Below are 18,705 nucleotides of genomic sequence, written 5' to 3'. Positions count from 1 at the left end.
TTAAATGTAACAGGTGACATGGCAGGTTTCACACAATTTCATATTCCTCTTTTTTGGGCTATACAGTTGGATTGTATTATACAATTGTATTGCATAACCACCATTGCAAGTCATCTTTTTAATCTCGCAGGTATCTTTTCAAAACCAGCTCTTCCCCAAACCCAAAGCTAACAGCAACTATGTGCTGGTCATCTCTTCTTAGACTTTGGACTTGCATCTGAACTGCTGCCCTCTTTGCAAATACCCCTCCTCCCCCGGTCTCTCTCATGGCCTGCTTCCTACCCCCTCGGCTGCTGTGAAAGCCCCCAGGACTGTGGGTCTTTCAGTTTTTCACGTTTACAAAATCCACTCTGTTTAAAAGCTGCAACTTACACTCTCGCTCCCCTTCACCATCTCTACCTCACTCCCCCTCTCCCCAGGATGTAAAATATTCACAGCTGCTGCTGCGGTCGGGTCGCGCGGCCACAGGACTTTCTGCGCAAACAGAGAAGCTGTGAACGTGTGAAGCCAATGGTGTATGTTTCATTTGAGGTCCGACACAGGTCCGATAGATCCTGATGTAGTCAAAACAGAAACCGCATACTGGGCTTCGCCACATGCCTCAACAAACCAAACACTAACCAAGCAAATCCAAGCACAACAGTCAAAATGAGATTGGCAAACAGCTTTAGAAACAGGTTTGGTGGACAGAGAAATAGGAGAAATGATGCGTGGCTTGAAGCCGCTGAACTGACAGATGCTAATGTCCCTCGCACTGATAATGAGCATGTAACATCTGTCTTACATAAATGCACCACTTTTTAAGTGTGGCCTTGTTATGCATCATAGCTAAAGGCAAGGCTGTATTAAGTCATGTTTGAGTTGCAATAAAAATACATGAACTATTTCAAGAGCTCACAATTAGTTTCTATCACAACTATGATCATTTAAACCTAAATGCATCATTGTATTTTTGACTAAGGCCTCCACACTTACATGTTAACATATGTTGACTTTTTTGCCACCATAATATAAAGACATGTTTGCTTTGGAATGCCAGCCCTTGAACTTTATGAGGGAGGAAAAAGGGTAGAGGAGGGGGGGATCAGTGTCTTGAACACATTTCAGTGTAATTGTACTTGATATGTCGTTTACAGAACACCCAAGTAATCGTATAAACAAAGGACTAGATGCCCCGGGAGGATGAAAGGAAATCTGAATCTCCCTCTGATGCATCATACTTACTCACGTTTTGACATGAAGGAACTACGCTGAGTACTCCGGTGCATTAAAAGAAGATCCAGGACCTTTTTGTAATAAACACAGCAGGACAGAAGACAAAACATACTGTTTTACACACATTGGAGAGCAGATGACTAGCTGCATAACAAATTAGGTCTTGTTACTTTTGTTAAATGTTAAATAACTTTCTAAGTAATTGATTAGTTAATTGTTTTCTAGTTCTGTTCAGTTAATACTTTTCATCAATGCCAATCCAGATTCTTATGCGTGAACATATCATAGGAGACAGAGCCTTAGAACATAAGCCAAGTCCAAGTAAAAGAAATGAAGCCAGAGGAATAAAGAAAACATGACATCATAGTTAATTAGTGTCAGGTGATAAACACAGAGTGATATTTACGTTACACCATATGCCCTGCTCCATGTGTCTCTCTTTCTTGGGGGCACAGCAACAGATTTCAGACAAGTAAGGTCAAGGAGGAGGCCTTTCCCAGCTGCTATCGACCACACTGAGGCACACACACCTCTGCAGCCAGCCCACCACTTGTCGGTGTGTCTCGGCTCTGGTGCCACTTTGTCATTATCACATAAAACACTGTGTTTATCCTCCACAAAGCCGTGTTTGTCATGTTGTATTTGTAAGAGGGAAGTTTTTGCACTGAGAACTGAAAACCCCAGAAGTCATCAGCCAGGTTGAAAAGCGTAATTACTTACAGATTTTGAAATGTCTGCCGGAGAAGGACTCAGTTTACTTATTTGTAGTTTGTTAGAGCCCTGATTAGTTGGAGAAAGATGTTGACGATACTTTAAAGAAGAAAGCGACCTGACCTTTGAAATAGTAACATGACTAACTCATCTCAAATGAAAGACCTACATGGGAGAAATTAGCAGCAATAAATTGTCTGTTATGTAACCCACCTATGTTTTATTACAGAACTTGGTTGGAAAGTTACTATAATGCACATTTAAATATACACAGCCTGGACCTAAAATTCAACACCTTTCGAGACCTAGCTTTAACTAGATTTAACAGGTGTAAGATGACAATGAGCTTGGGTAGGCATCAAATTAAAAAGAGGTATTTCCAGTGTTATGACCACCACACAGTCTAGACTTGAACCCCATTGTGATATGTTTGGGATGTGTTACTACAGTGTGCTTATTAGGCCATGACTGTTTTAGAGTTTGCTCTTCTTTTGAATCACTATTGCGTTTTAGAAGTCTAAACAAACACATGGCAAACAAATAAAAGACAAATATATTTATTTGAAGTTTAAATGGTAAGTATTTTAAAAGAGAAGCATAAATGGTAAAAAAAAAAAAAAAAAAAAAAGACAAGTCTTGTCCTTTCAGGGTTTTCCTTGTTAAATATTCCACAAAATAAATAAATTTAAAGAAAATATCATAGTATTAGACTTTCTCTTGTATCTCTGCTTCTTCCACTCAGAACTTTAAAGTCCTCTTTTCAACGTTGCCCTAACTGTCTAGCTTTTGGTCACTCTGCATTTCCTTTAGCTCACATCTACACAAATCCGATTTTTTTTGGCACAGAAGTCCATTCCTTTTCATGTTTTCTGCTGTGCCAACAATTATAACTTAAAGCAAAATAAAATATACATTGTATACCAATATATCTCATTTCTTTATCTTAAAATAAATGTCTTTTTCAACACAGAAATATTTATCATTTTGCAACTTTTCCATCTCAGTGCATCACATAGACTCATCAGTATAGTTTTCAGAGGAGATTCAAAGTGTCCGCCTCTCTCCTGGGCATCACATCACCGTGGTAGTACCATAATAGGCAGGAAGTGCGTTGCTGTGTTTTTCCTTCGAGTCTTCTTTCCTCTCATTGGCTTGCCATTGGGGTTAAGTCCAACAAACATGTGCTTTCTTTTGTTCCGCCACTCAGCTGAAGCATAGGTGTTGTATTTGTTTTCTTCAATGCGTTCGATCAGGCGACAATCCGGACCAAACTCACTCTGTACACAACAAACACAAAGACACATGTCAGTAAAACTCATCTAAACTTGTCTGTCCTTTCTTTCTTTTAATAACCCTCGCTCAATAATCAGAATTTCAGATTTATACCCAATCTAGTATTTTTTTCCTGAATCAGCAATGCAGCAAACTTTATATGAACTGGATTTCTACAGTGACTATAGAAATAGGGTAAGGCAAAGATGTTTTTATTTGTTTTTAAATAAGAAAAAAAAGGAGATTTTTTTGTCTTATCTTGAAAAAAGTAAAAATGTATTTCATTCATAGACATAGAGAAAAATTTGAGTCTCAGATGACTGTATTCTTGATTAAAATTAAATAAGCATATGACTGACAATTAGAAATGACCGGAAACTTAATCTCGATTGAAATTTGATTCATTGCAGAGAACTATATTGAAATATGTTCCAGTTTATTGCCCATTAGTGTTTGTATTAGGGTGAGTGTTTGTCCACCAACTGAATGGTCAGTGGTTCGAGCTCAGTCTGGAAGTCTGGGCTAGTGCATACTGTGATTGTGCCCTTGGGCAAGACACTTCTTTCAAGCCTATTTCTGAAAGCGGTGTATGCATGACTGATTGTTGGCAATTAGAAGGGCCAATGTGGAAGATTGGCAGCCTTGGTTTTGTCAGACTACCCCAGGGCAGCAGTGGCTACAATAAAATCCATCACCATCATCAGATATGGAGGGAATGAAAAATGCACTATAAAATATATTTGTGTGCGTCCAAAAAAGCTTTATCTGAGTCAAATGCATTATAATCAGAAATGTGTCAGTTTACAGGTAGATGCTTTAGGGTAATGTTTCTAATACATGGATACATTTAATATTTACAAGGTCATGTCCAGAACACACAAAAGCATGAACAGATCCACAATATAATTCATTTTCTTTGCCACAGCTGTTCAGATCCAGAACTGAACTCAAACTACATATTCCTGAAGAAAAACAAAAAAATCTATGACTCACATCTTGACAAAAGGCTGCTGCTTACTACAAACAAAAATGTGTAGTATTTGCATAATTTATCAGTTAGTAAACTATATGAATACTACACTGCAGTTCTGTTTAAATGTGACCTCTGCATTTAATCCCAGGAACTGCTAAATCCACCACGTCTCATTAATCTGAAAATGCACATCAACAATGATTCCACTTGATTAGAGGAGGATAAAGAAGCCACTGTGTACAGCCATCAAGTGTAATGCAAGCCCCACCATCACACTGCTGAAGCTTGTGTTGCAGCTTCAGGACGACGTAATGGGAATTCAGTTTCAGGCCATGCAACAGAATGCCTCTTTCTTTTCTACCGTGTGTCATTTCATCTGTGGTGTGGCTCTAGAGAGACATGCTGAAAGTTTGCTTTTCAAAGTTGCAAAGGAGAAAAAAGGCAGTAAAGATGAGATGAAGAAAAGAAGAGAGAGAAAACAGATGAAACAAGGGCTGCTCAGCCCAGAGGGACCGGGGCAGAATAGGCAACTCAAAGATTGTATTTCCTGTTTCTGAATGGACCTGAGAGCTAGTGGAGACAAGTCTCACCTCCACTACAAGTGGTGTCTGTTTCTAAAATGTACGATTGTCAACAGATTACAAACTTAATAAAAAAAAGAAACAGCTGTTGGAGCACCATCATCCATTATTTACATTATTTTCCAAAACAAGGAAAATAAATAATAAACAAATAATAATTTGTTCAGTCTAAACAAAGATGCTTACCGCTCCGTACAGCTCCCCCTTCTTGCTGATAGCCAGATAGTAGTTACTGCTGAGGCCTCTGATTGCCACCACTCCAACGTCCACAGACTTGATCTCCAGAATACCTGAGAAAACAAATGCCAATATCAGATGTTGTGCTTTGGTCAGCTTGAATCTCTGTTTTATTGAATTTCTCATTATGTAAGCTTTTGGGGCATTTTTCTAATACAATTATAAGTAATAAAATATTATGTGTCAGCTCTTCAAAAGAATGACCTGTTCTAAATGTGCTGATATTGAGAATTATACCACCATAAAATAGTGGAGCTTCCTTTTTCATCTGCTGGTTCATGTATGGGCAAGATGCCCTGGAACCAAAGTGTAAGCCAGGCAAAAAAGAAAAACATTGGAATATTTTAGTTTGTTTATTTTTACCAGCGTGTGTAAGCAGTCACTCATTTCTGGCAGCCAGACTTATGATTAAACTGCAGTTATCAAAAAAATATCTTGTAGTAGTTCAGCTCATTCTGATCTGAGAGATTGACATTTGCCTTTTTTATCAAGATTCTTTAATTGTAATCTATTATATGCTCTCTAACCTATATTATTATTATATTTGTACTAAAATGTTTCAACCAGTGATCTTCAATGGAATCTGATGGCAGACTATTAGTGTTAGCCACCTGTTTGAACTCTTTCTCTTCCCGTGTGTGATGTGGTTTGTGGAAAACCGAAGCACAGGGCCCTTTTATGGCCTTGTTACCAGTTACCAGAAGTGGTGTGCTGGCTTGTAAGGACAGGCAACCACTAAAGTCTTAAAAGAAAAAAGAATAGTTTATGGTTGGTAGTTGCAAAGCTCAATTGTGCTTCAACATAGTGGATTTTAAACATATTATAAATGATTGTTTTTTCTTGCAACAGTATGCAGAAAAAGAGGGAAGAGTATTTTAAAAGACTCCTGTTGGACCCAGAGGTTAAAGAAGGCTGTGAAAATGTTCCATTGTTTATCTAAGGCTTTTTGAAGATTATACTGTGGTTGTTCACATTGTGACCTCGACACGATGACCAGCTGTGAGTAATATACTGCTAGCCATGGCCTTAAGCCTCGCTCTTTATCATTTAAACTATGAATAATTTTGTCACTAAATGTTGGATGAGTCTGTGGACATTTTGGTGAATCATATGTTTATTTTGAATTAAAGTGATGCAGACCATATAGGAAAAAACAAACACTGTAAATAGGGAACATATACAACTGAGGCCTAGTATGGCAGCATCATGTACTTTTGTGTGCAGCTTTTCCTAGTAGTAGTTTGTGGGAAAGCCAGCCCCACAACAACATGCAGAACTGCTTAAATGCATGAAACTCAATAACTCAATATATCTTTGATTATTGTTATATGGCTTTCGCTTTTACTTGCAAATTTCTGAAACTATATGGATTAGGAACAACACTGCAATCGGTATCTGCATATTGCAGAGTTCTAGTGCAATATGCAATATGCAATTGAAAGAGTATGTCTCAGCTTTGTAAATGAATCAACTGATCAACCTCTGAATGGTTTTAAAAATGACATAAGAAAAACAAACTCACTCACAATGTTCACAATACCTAAAGATTTCTTATCACACAGATGTATAGAATGAAGGCTACATTGAAGTACCAAAGGACAATAATGTTCCAAATCACTCTGCTTATCAAAATATTGTACAAACGAGACACCTCATGGTGTCTTATGGGAGATTGTTGTCACACATTTTAAATTTACATTTATGTGGCAGTATTGTCTGCATCACTAATATTGCACATTAATGCATATTCATGATTCAGCTCTGTTGGGTGACTAGCCTCACTTTCCTTGTACATGTTTCACACTTGCTCTATACTCTTAGAGTACACACACACATGCACGCACGCACACACACACACACACACACACACACACACACACACACACACACACCCGCACCCCAACACATACACACATGAAAGCACATCATTGCAATTAGCTGGCATTTGTGGCAGTTCTGTTGCAGCAGCAGTCTATCCAGATGCCTCTCTGAAATGTACTTAGGCCTACGTTTGATGGCTCCATTAAGAGGCTCACTTTCATGCTTGTGAGCTCTGAGGCTGTGTGACTGCAGCGGGGTTAGGGGTGAATGAGAAAGTCTGGCAAGGCAAAAACAAGGTGGGAGTTTTTCCAACAGCACTGAAGTCTATCAGGCTGCAGCAAACCTGGATGTTATCTGTCACAGATGCTATTCTTCACCCCCTGCTGCTTTACTGGCCATGAATCGTGCCTCCTCACATGCACCAGGCTAACACTGGAGTGACACTTTCAGCTGTGGGCCTTTAATGCAGTTTTATTACAGAGACAGGTAGTGCACAAGGCTTTGCTTCATACAGCCATGTACTGTTTATTTTGAAATCTGTTGATGAGATTTGATAAAAGTTTGGTTTTGGAAAAAAGTTCATTATTAACTAATATTTATAACCTAAAATGTATAATCTAAAACATTTTGGTGCATATATTTACCACTGAGAGATAACACATGACACTCTTCAAGCCACAAGGGGTCATAAAGGAACAAATGAGTGGTGTCTTAAGGTTATCATCTGTGTTTTGAGACGTTAGGGTCTATGATTTGTGTGGATTGGAAGTTATTTCAAAAATATATAAATCAGTTGACAATCATAGATGCACATTTAATGAAGTTTTTAGAGGAAAAAGAAAAAAAAAACATTTTTCTTCTTTTTGGAGGGATCCGATGCATCTCTCTGCTGACCTCAGAAACACTGCAAAGTACAAAAAGAGACAATGCAGCTGGAACACTTAACTCCTCCTATGGAATAAAACTATAATATACTGCGTCATGGACACTTGGATGAGATAAACAACATGTAACATACAGAAACAGCACAGACAGAGCAGATGGCAGTGACATGCACACTCCACACACCTAATAACACAGCTGAAAGATGCCAATCATTGATCATGCCCCTGCTGATGTGATGAGACCTAAGTAAGCACATTCTCAGCATGTGCACAGAGGTGCTCTGTGAATGACCCTGTACACTGTGCAAGGGGTCAAAGGGGATTCATTCATCCGAAGCCCCCACACCAACAGTCCTCTGTCAAAGGGAGATCAATCTATTGGGGGTATTAGAGAAAACAGAGAGGATTTTCAAAACAAGAATGTATTATTATAAGAGTAAAGAATGTATTATTATAAGAGTAAAGAAACAAAAATAAGTATATTTGTCAAATATTCCTTGGAATGTAATGATGTAATCTTTATGCAGCCATACTAGAATCACTGACATAGATATGTTAGTGAATGAGTAAGAAGCACATTTAAAGACTCGAGTCAGTTCAGAGTTCATTGGTAGAGTAACACTGGTTGGCTGTATTTCACAGTACAGCTGAGGGCCATCAGTGGAGCTCACTCACAGTTGAGAGCAGGGATTCACTGATGGCTGCAGCGTTTCATGCAATAGCATTTCTATAATTTACTGTTGCTAGAAAGGAGAGTCTATGAAGATGTCAAAGTAACTGAATGAGAAGCAACACTGACACTAAACTCTGGTGCATCTAGTGTCTCCCCATAACTCTCTTTTATGGGCCACACTGTTACCTTTTCCCACGAGAACCCTAAACGTACTCATCAGCCCAAGAACTGGGAGAAACAGGCTGAATAAATCAAAGCAATGACTGAGACAAATATTTTAAAGATGTTACTGCTTCTGTTTACTATACTGATGCGTTTTCTGAAATCTGTAGTAATGTTATGTAACACTGGGTTAATGAGTTCATTTTGAATCCTTCTATTTACTTCTACCTAGAGGTTTCACCATTCTTAATCTTAGCCAAAGTGCTGTCCCAAGTGATTGCCTCCTCCATATAGCTTTGACTTGCCCATTTACTAAACTTCCTGTCTTGGGTCAATAGGTAGAAGTCAGATCGGGGGGGGTCCTCTGAGTAATTAGTCTGGACATAACATAATTGTTAGTTTAAATATGAGAAAGATAAAACATTAGTTTTATTAGACTCTCTGTAAATTGTGTTCTGTTGGACTTTATATGTCAGTAGGCAATGTGTCTGCTGTGATTAATGTAAGCAATAAGTAAGTGTGACAGGACTGACTGAGCGGGTGGTCATAGAATTCTAACGCTCCAACTGTGAGTGATGGTACCATTTGTAATACAGCAGCACTGTGCTGCTGCTCCAAAAATGTACACATTTTTACCAATAATTCAAATAATTCTACTACAGTCCAATATGTTGTTGCATATTGTAGCATGCCTTAACCTTGTCCTAATAATTATATGTTTTTTAATTATAATTATACAAGCAAATCAACTAGTTTGAGTAAAAATAAGATAATAAAATAACCCTCCAGCATGAGCAAGTCAAATGCTTTGGAACAGTGTGCTGTAATATTAATACTGCTAGTCCCTAATGTATCAAATTTAACCCTTCAATCAATTACTGGTACAGTCTTGTGAACTTCTGCAAGCTTAATATTCTGCTTGGTCACTACAATATTCCCTAAGTAACAAATCAAGGCCCCAAGTGCTTAGACCTTAGCAACACATCAACTTTAATAAGTGACAATGGTGGTGAAATGTATGTATTGTGCCAATTAGGCCATGACCTGATGTCATTATAGGTAGTGACACGTTGCACCCTAATGGTGGAGTGCTTTATGTGCATGTGTGCAAGGACTGCAGGCTAAAGGGAGGGAGGAAGAGCCGCTAATTGAAATTCCTTGAGCCATGTCTGGCAGAGCCGTGGTGTCTGAGTGGCACACACACATATACACACATATTCACACTGGTCCTGGCCCTAATAAAAGTGGGCTTTGCCATATGGAGGCCATGTGCAAGACTGGCCTCTCTGTGCTGGAGAGTGTGCGCGTGTGCCTCTGCGGGAGAGGTACTATGTACAGTAGAGAGACCTCCACACTGAGGCTCTCAACGTCGCATAAGAGCAAAGGTGATGTGCACATGTCACACCTTTGCTCTGGTATCTAAACCATAAGGCCCATTTAACAATGCATGTGCACAAGTTACAGTCCCTGCACAGTGCATGCTTTACTGGAAACTCTTACAGCATCACACAGCTTGGGTTTGTCTTTAAAACTAAACACTTGTATGACATACCCTTACGATCTAAAATGGCAATGAAGCTAAAGGTAAGTTTAGGAATTGTGTTATGAAATGTTCTGTTCTTTCTCACCAACTACTGCTAGTATTGTTAGGACAGTCAAGCTTATTTAAGGCACTGAGAGGCTTGAGAAAATGGAAGAAGAGAACTAGAAGATAAAACATGGATTATGTCATTATATAGCAGCTGATTGCAGCTCTGTTATCCATGCTCATTAATTATTATGATAACCCTTATGTTACAGGAACCTCTGGTGGTAGCTTAAAAAGGGGTGTTTTTGTACTTCGGTTTATAAGCAGCTGCCCCACTGATGTGTAATGTTCAACTATGTTGGTAGCATGTATGCTCTCTGTTACAAGACATTTCTGAACGTATCCATATGAGTTGTCTGTGTGTACAGTATACTGTAGCTTTAAAAAATATATTTTTTATTGCTGAGTAAAAATACTAAACAGCTTATGTTCAACAAGTACCCCTGGAGACTGAAACTGGCAATAGTACATTAAAGTTTAAAACCAAGAAAAGGATGATGTATGTCCTCATGACATTTAGATAAATGCTGTATTCCCATTCCCACAGTGTAAGAACTTTCTCTGGGCAATATCTAATTGCTTCCAGTGGATTCTCTGTGTGTGTGTCTGGCTAACCCATTTGTTTTTCCCTCTTTTCACTTGTAATGCACTTTCCCAAACTCGTGGTACTTTGGCAAATATGACCGTCTACGCACCCGCTGCAATGACTTGAAACATGAATCCTTGATATTTGTTCTCTTGCTCATCCACCTGTCTCCTAGCTTCCCAAGAATGAACTTAGGTCCATTCTTTGGATCAAATAAATCATATTTTTTACAGTTCTTGTGTCATAATGCTTCTCATAAAATAAGTGCAGTTTTGATGTTAATAGTTCGATTTCACTTACTGTAAGGATCGTCCTCACTCTTGGTTCCGTTAACTTTTCCCTTTTTGTCAATGCGAAGGAAGAATTTTTGGTAGGAGAACAATTTTCGCCTGCGGACATCTCCTTGCAAATGCGTGTAGCTGCTCCGCACGTGCCGCCCAACAACTGTAGCCGAGGACACATTGGTTGCCCGTGGCAACCTTGCAGAAGACGCATGCAGTGGGACGGGTGAGGGAGGCAGGTTTGAGAAAAACAGATGAGGTGCATTCTGTTTCTCTGTGGAGTCTGTAGACACCGGGGACGGGAGTGGGGTTGAGGAGGAGGGTCTGAGCAGGAGGAAGAGCAAGAGGAACACAAGTCTGCAGCCGGGGCAGGAGGACAACCAGACGACCGCTGCTGCACCCTGGGTCACTGTCCATCTACACATGGTAGTGGAGCTGACAGAGCTGTGGAGGTGCTCAGGGGCTGGGGCATGCTGAGCTGATGCCGGGAGGGAGCGAGCCACAACTCCTCAGTCCGCTCCTGACAGCCACCCTCCTGGGACCTCCGGACTGCACAAAGATGAGTTTTAAATTGAGTTCCGTGGAAATGAGCAGAGGTGTACGTATTTCCCTTCCCTCTGGCTGTTTATTCCTCAGTAGCGGTGCAAGAATGTGTCCACATCCATAACTCAGATCACCTCGCCGGAACAACTGGGTGCTTGCCTCAAAGATCTTTCGCCACCTCCTCCCTCTCCTCCAACAGGCAGCTGCTCTCTGATCCTGATTACTCTCACACTTGCGTCAAATATGGCTTAAAGTTTAGAGCCTTCTCGCTTTAAAATGGAATCTATTCACATATACTAAAAAATCCTCATCTGGCCAGACTGATAGTAAGCAAAAAGTAAGAAAAATCTGATGAACAAAAATAAATAAATAAAAAACACAAGTTATTATGCAATGTCCAAAGGAATCCACAAAAAGTTACCCAATCCAGTCTCTCGCTCTTTCTCGTCTGATGCAGTCTGATGTTTTTGTTGCAGTAGTTTTATCTGCGCAGGACTGAAGTTACTCTAGTGTAAGTGAGCTGCCTGCCTGCCTGTGTGCTTGCCTCTTGGAGTGTGAGCGCCAGATCCGTGCGGTTGCCTCTCTTCTGGTGTGGCTCCCCCCTCCCACCTCTCCCTCTCCTCTCTCCGTCTCTATAAGATCTTGGACCACTGTCTGCTTATCTGCACTTTCTCTGAGGTGACCAAGTCTTGTCATTCCTTCCATGATACACATCTACGACGGTTTTCTGCATGTCATTTTTTGGTGTAGTTTGTGTGATTATCAAAAGCAGTTGTTTTTGAAGTACCATGCAAACTAATGTGGCATGTCTTATTATGAGTATTCCATGGGGTTCTGTCCCTCCCCGCTTTCTCATTCCCTCCCTTTCGTTTACCCCCTTTCTCTGTCTCCTCCCATTTCCAGACCAAAGCCCACCAGTTGATCTGAGCACGTCTGAAAAGAAGAGAGAAGAAAACCTTTACTTTGTACCTAATCTAACCCAAGACTTGTGGACTCTGTTATAAATGGCAAAAGATATATACTCTAAATGACATACTAGCTAAACTGTGTCAATCTTATTTGACATAGTTTTGCTTCAACCAATATACAATATACAATTTATAAAAATAAAAACAACCACTTTTACTCAAAAATAATCCAGCTGGCATGTTATTTTTACAGTTTTTGTCAACTCCCAAGCCCCAAACAAGACAGCTGTAAAACATATATTGATATCATATTTTGGCTGTAGCATACAAACTTGTAATACTAGATACAAAGTTTAGCCTTGACACATCACTTTTGTAGAAAATATAATTTTTTTTGTAAAGTGTAAATGTAAATGTAAATATTTGTATCCAGTAGTCCTAAGTTCTATAGAGAGCTAATAAAATACAAATATTGATAAATATTACTTCAATACTAAAAGGACATAGGAAGTAATTTGTTTCACTGGCATAATACAACTTTAATTTTGTTATATCAGTGAAAGGCATGTATATGTGGCCAGCCTTTGAGGTCTAACACACAGCATTTTAGAGAAAGGAAAAGTCCCCCACATTGTGTTGGCAGAAACCACAACAATTGCTGGCTGAATTCTTTAAACCTAATCTTTAGATAAACATCTCTATGCATGGATGAAAGGATATGTCTCTTTATCTGTGTTACTCAGTGCACACTGTTGAAGAATTCAGATACTGTCTGGTTTCAGCATTGTTTAATTTCCTTTTCACATTGTCAGACAAAAAGCCATATCTCCGCTGTTGCCTATTTTCATTTGCCTGCCCCTGTTTCCTGGTCATTTCTGGGTAGTCTTCATCAGTTACCCTATTAATCCTCATTCTGTCTTATAATAATACTAATGCCTTGCATCTATTTTGCACTTCATAAGCTTGCCAAAACCTCTCAAACAATTATTCAATCACTCTTATAAGCTTCAATTGTAGCCACAACAGCCCTCTGGCAGACAGACTGGAGTAAGGCTGCCAATCTGCCCCTCCGATCACCACCAACACTCATTCAGTCACTCAAACACTACATTCATATATAGGCATGGAGGCTGAAGTGTCCTGCTCTGGGAGCACTAGTTGGATCTAAGATCAAAACTATCAACCTTCAGGTTAGTAAAAAGGCATTTGACAAAAATATTTTGGGCCAACTACCATATGAAATTATATATATATATAATATTGAAAAAAAAACTGAATTTTGTAAACTGTTATTCCATGAAAATGTGGGTGTGGTTGTGAAAGGCAAACTGAAGATAATGGCAGGTGCTAATAACTGTTGCATTTTAACACCGTGACACATTCAGCACCACGGACAGCACTTAAGACCTGTGCTTAAGATGTGTTAATGAAAGACCTGTCATTATTAATGACCTATTTAGAACATGTTGAAAATGTACTATTTTTCAATTGCCAGGCATCAAGATGTAATCTTCATTTATTCCTATTGACCTGCACATTTGTAAAGGTAATATATAATTATTTATTCTGAAATATTACCTGAATGTTTATCAAAGATAATATCCTTTAAATCTTAGAAACACAAAATACAAGTCAGTAATAACACTGAAAGTAGGAAAGGAAACCCCTTTGTGTCTGAAAATAATGCTGATGAAAGGCAGAGGCAGACAGAGAACACATCTGGTCAGTGGCATATGGCTTAACTTTAGGGTGTCAAACAACTACATACAACAAACAACCCAATTCATATGTGCTAATAATCTCCTTGAAAAATGTGCTTGGTGAAAGCTGCATTTGCCTATTTTGTGAGCGGAAGCACACTAGGGCAAATTATCAGTCACTGATCAGTAATATTGATTTGCACTACTTGCAGCTTGGTGTTCTGTTCAAGACGGCTAACAAGAGTCAGATGTTAGAAATCAGTCATCCATGAGAAGAAAAATGTTTCGTCACACCAGAAAAAAAGGTTTTGGATACATTTCATTTTGTTTTTGAAAGTAGGTGGTTTCCTTTAAAATGGCTTTGTCATGATTTGTAATAACTATGATCTGTGTGTTCTTTTTGTGCATCTTACAAACACATACTGAACTCTATGGCCCTTACATTCTAATCCACACCACTCCTTCATTTACTTTTTTTTTTAACAGAAATAAAAAAAAAAAAAAATAAATAAAAATCCAATGCCACAAACTGTTTATTGTGAATAGTAATGAATTTCATAATCTAATAAAATATAAAAGTGTCATGCCCCTTAAATTTTTTTTACTCTTTGTTATATTGCAGCCATTTGCTAAAATAATTTAAGTTAATTTTTTCATCATGTAATGTACACACAGCACCCCATACTGACAGAGAAACACAAAATTGTTGAATTTTTTGCAGATTTATTAAAAAAGAAATACTGAAATATCACACGGCCATAAGTATTGAGACCCTTTGCTGTGACCATCATATATTTAACTTGGGTGCTGTCCATTTCTTCTGATCATCCTTCAGATGATTTTACACCTTCATTGGAGTCCAGCTGTGTTTGATTATACTGATTGGACTTGATTAGGAATGCCACACACCTGTCTATATAAGACCTTACAGCTCACAGTGCACGTCAGAGCAAATGAGAATCATGAGATCAAAGGAAGTGCCTGAAGAGTTCAGAGACAGAATTGTGGCAAGGCACAGATCTGGCCAAGGTTACAAAAAAAATCTGCTGCACTTAAGGTTCCGAAGAGCACAGTGGCCTCCATAATCCTTAAATGGAAGTTGTTTGGGACGACCAGAACCCTTCCTAAAGCTGGTCCGTCCGGCCAAACTGAGCAATTGGGAAGAAAAGCCTTGGTGAGAGAGGTAAAGAAAACCCTAAATATCCTTGTGGCTGAGCTCCAGAGATGCAGTCGGGAGATGGGAGAAAGTTCTAGAAAGTCAACCATCACTGCAGCTCTCCACCAGTCGGGGCTCTATGGCAGAGTGGCCTGACGGAAGCCTCTCCTCAGGGCAAGGCACATGAAACCCGCATGGAGTTTGTTAAAAAAACAAAAAAACAAAACTCCTGACGGACTCCAAGATGGTGAGCAATAAAATTCTCTTGTCTGATGAGACCAAAATAGAACTTTTTGGCCTTAATTCCAAATGGTATGTGTGTGTGGGGAAAACCAGGCACTGCTCATCAGCTGTCCAGTATAGCCCCAACAGTGAAGCATGGTGGTGGCAGCATCATGCTGTTGGTGTGTTTTTCAGCTGCAGAGACAGGACGACTGGTTGCACTCGAAGGAAAGATGAATGCGGGAAAGTACATGGATATCCTGGATGAAAACCTTCTCCAGAGTGCCCAGGACCTCAGACTAGGCTGAAGGTTCACCTTTCAACAAGACAATGACCCTAAGCACACAGCTAAAATAATGAAGTAGTGGCTTCAGGACAACTCCGTGACTGACCAGTTGTTCTGAGCACATCTGAAAATTTGTTTTTCGATTGGATTTTTGAATTCTCCTTCCAGTAAAAATGTTCTGCAAACTACAGAAAATTCTCTAAACAAAAAAAAAAAAACATAGTATAGTTGTTTCAGTTAAAGTTGTAATGTATTAAATAGTACACTTGTTTTGGTTAAAATGTTTCTGTTGTGGGCTGTAAGTAGAAAATGCTTAAACACAGTATAAAGCTAAAGTGGCTGAAGTATCTGTTACTATAACAGTGTAGTAACAAGTGATTATATTTCACCCATTGGCCATGAGGGGAAATCTATTTCAATTTTATGAATGAGATAAAACAAACTAATCCTAACAGTGCTGTGGTTGCAGTAAATATGTAGCTGATGTGGGGAAAAAGATTTGCACTTTCACAACATTTCACAACGTTTTGACATCAAAGTAGTCAGAGCTCTGAGGGAACACGAAGGAAGAGCACATCACTTCCAAAACAGGGAACAATTTGGAACCAGGCTTCATGTTTGGAATTCCGACTGCGAGTATCATAGCAACCAAAGAGCCAATCTGGAGCAAAGGTGTTGAAGGTAATGCCCTTTCCTGCCCGCACCTCTGGTTTAGCAAGGGGCGAGCACTTAGCAACGCTGTCAATCAAACTTGTTACTAACGCTAGGGGGAGCACCCTTGCGGAAAGAAGACACCTGATTTGTCTCTTATTAATATTCATATATTGAGTTACAGACACAATAGCCAAATAAAAATACGCAGATCACGCAGAGTGGGTCAAAACTAACATTTTTTTAAGACCCAAATAATGAGTCTAACAGCAGGAGTTACGGAGAGAGGGGCCACAGTTTTCTAATGTATACTGAATTTGAGCCAGAGTAGATGGAGAGCAGCCCATGATCACTTCCCATTTGGAACGCAGCGGCTAGCAGGTTAGCTATGTCCATTTATATATACAGTCTAGGTTAGTGACAAAACATTCCTATAAATGGATGCAAATTTCCTGACTGCCCATGCCTAAAAGCAGTGGGCCTCTGGGGAACTGCATTTTGACCCAGTTTTTCTAATTGTTTCAATTGGGGTTGAGCTGGTAGCGTTGAGCATGTTATAGTCTTCTATTAGTTGTGCAGACATGGCCCTGGCAGTTAAGTTTAATTACAGACACATTTAAGTACTTAGATCTTACGATAAGCTAACTCCTTACTGATGTACTACAACTCTTACTGCTCAAGCTGCTTATGGTCTTATATATTTGAAAACAACACATTGTTTCATGTACTTCATTTTTGAATGGGAGAAATGACAATAAATACAAATATATTATGTACAGATATAAATACATTTACTTATTTAAACTGAAAGATTGATGCAAGGTGACAGACGTAAAACAACAAATGGAAACAGTTGAACAGAACAGAGATTCAGTCTTTTCTACACTTCACTTGTAAGGTTTAGTTTTGTTTCAAAGCATCAATTTGTCACCAAGCTCCATCTAGATTCTTCTTATCATGTTCTTGTAGTGGTTTTACACGTCGAATGAAGTGACACAAACAAAGATTGGAGAGTGGAATGGAAAATTGTCACATGATTGCATTTGCACCACTCACCTCACGTTGTTTATGTAAAGAACAGTATTATAATTACCCACACGTATTTTCTGGAACTACAAAGAACAAGCCCTGATAATGCTGTCTTCACATCATTGAAGTCAACTTGTTAATATCACCTCACTGATCTGGTTTCTGTTGTTGACATGAATCTTTGAAAGTTGGAAATAAAGGTCCAGATGGAGTCACATGGCTATGTTTGGTGTCACTGATGTCAGGTTTGGATGATTATCTTAGGAAATGTTTCTTAGGTGTTGGATGCCGAGCGGATAAATAGACCTGAAAGTTGGCTGGCTCAAAGGTTATTTCCAATAGAAACAAGCAACACAGGCAAGTCTAGACCATGCTGCTGTTCTTCTTCAGCCAAAACTGTCCTCAACTATTGTCACTGGGACTGTGTACTTTATATCCAACTGTATGTTTAGAATCAGAACTCATTGTAATCTCATTTACTAAGCTGATTGTACTTTTTGGGGAAAATGTGTTGCACTATTTTCAGTTTCATTGCTAAAGTTATCATATGTGTAGCAGACGTGACCCATTGACATCTGCCGTACAGATCGGTGTGTTTCACTAACTTCCTTGTGCCATAATGAAGCTTACATTCGCATAAACTCTAAACATAAACTTCAGAGGACATCCCAAGTGTGTGCTGCAGGTGTCCACTTTATTCATGACTGATGTGGATGTTGTCACTCTTTTGTTCAGATAACATCATTATTAAGGCTTTCAGCTCTGTCATTATAAATAGGAACAAATAATAGTATTTTCTCAACATTACAAACTGTTTTGTTTACAGAGACATTTTCAACAATACATTTGCAAAAATTATGTCATGATTATTGTGAAAAGAAACATCACAATTTTACAATTATTCAAATCACATGGAATTAATTCTGTGTTTTCTAATATGTGTCCTGCAAACTTTCTTGATTAAATTTGTATCATGTATTCAAATGTGAATAACTTTTTTTTTTCTTTTTCAATGTCTAGCATGATTTTTATGATATTACTTTTAAAACAACATGTGTAATCAGCAGATCCCTAAATATCAATAATTAAATGCTGGTTTTAATCATCATTAAGTAATGTCTGATTGTTCTTTCTCACATTGGGTAAAGGCAGTAGAGGTGCATAGCCTCTACTGCAATATTTATGTCTGCAGTGTTGGTTCCGGGTGAATAATTCAACAGGTGGGC

The 18,705-nt window shown here is 38.9% G+C and overlaps 1 protein-coding gene across 1 annotated transcript; it reads right to left on the bottom strand.

Moving 5' to 3' along the window:
* Positions 1 to 2,584: 2,584 nt before the first annotated feature.
* Positions 2,585 to 12,067, bottom strand: fgf10a (fibroblast growth factor 10a). Its single transcript, XM_033976392.2, has 3 exons — positions 11,004 to 12,067; positions 4,939 to 5,042; positions 2,585 to 3,203 (listed from the first exon to the last, which is right to left on the bottom strand). Exons 1-3 carry the CDS (start codon positions 11,407 to 11,409, stop codon positions 3,003 to 3,005), a joined length of 711 nt encoding a protein of 236 aa, XP_033832283.2. The 5' UTR covers positions 11,410 to 12,067; the 3' UTR covers positions 2,585 to 3,002.
* Between the last annotated feature and the right edge of the window lie 6,638 nt (positions 12,068 to 18,705).

This window comes from Periophthalmus magnuspinnatus, chromosome 12 (genome assembly GCF_009829125.3).
Source record: "Periophthalmus magnuspinnatus isolate fPerMag1 chromosome 12, fPerMag1.2.pri, whole genome shotgun sequence".
NCBI lineage: Eukaryota > Metazoa > Chordata > Actinopteri > Gobiiformes > Gobiidae > Periophthalmus > Periophthalmus magnuspinnatus.
This window is presented reverse-complemented; position numbering and strand designations above follow the sequence as displayed.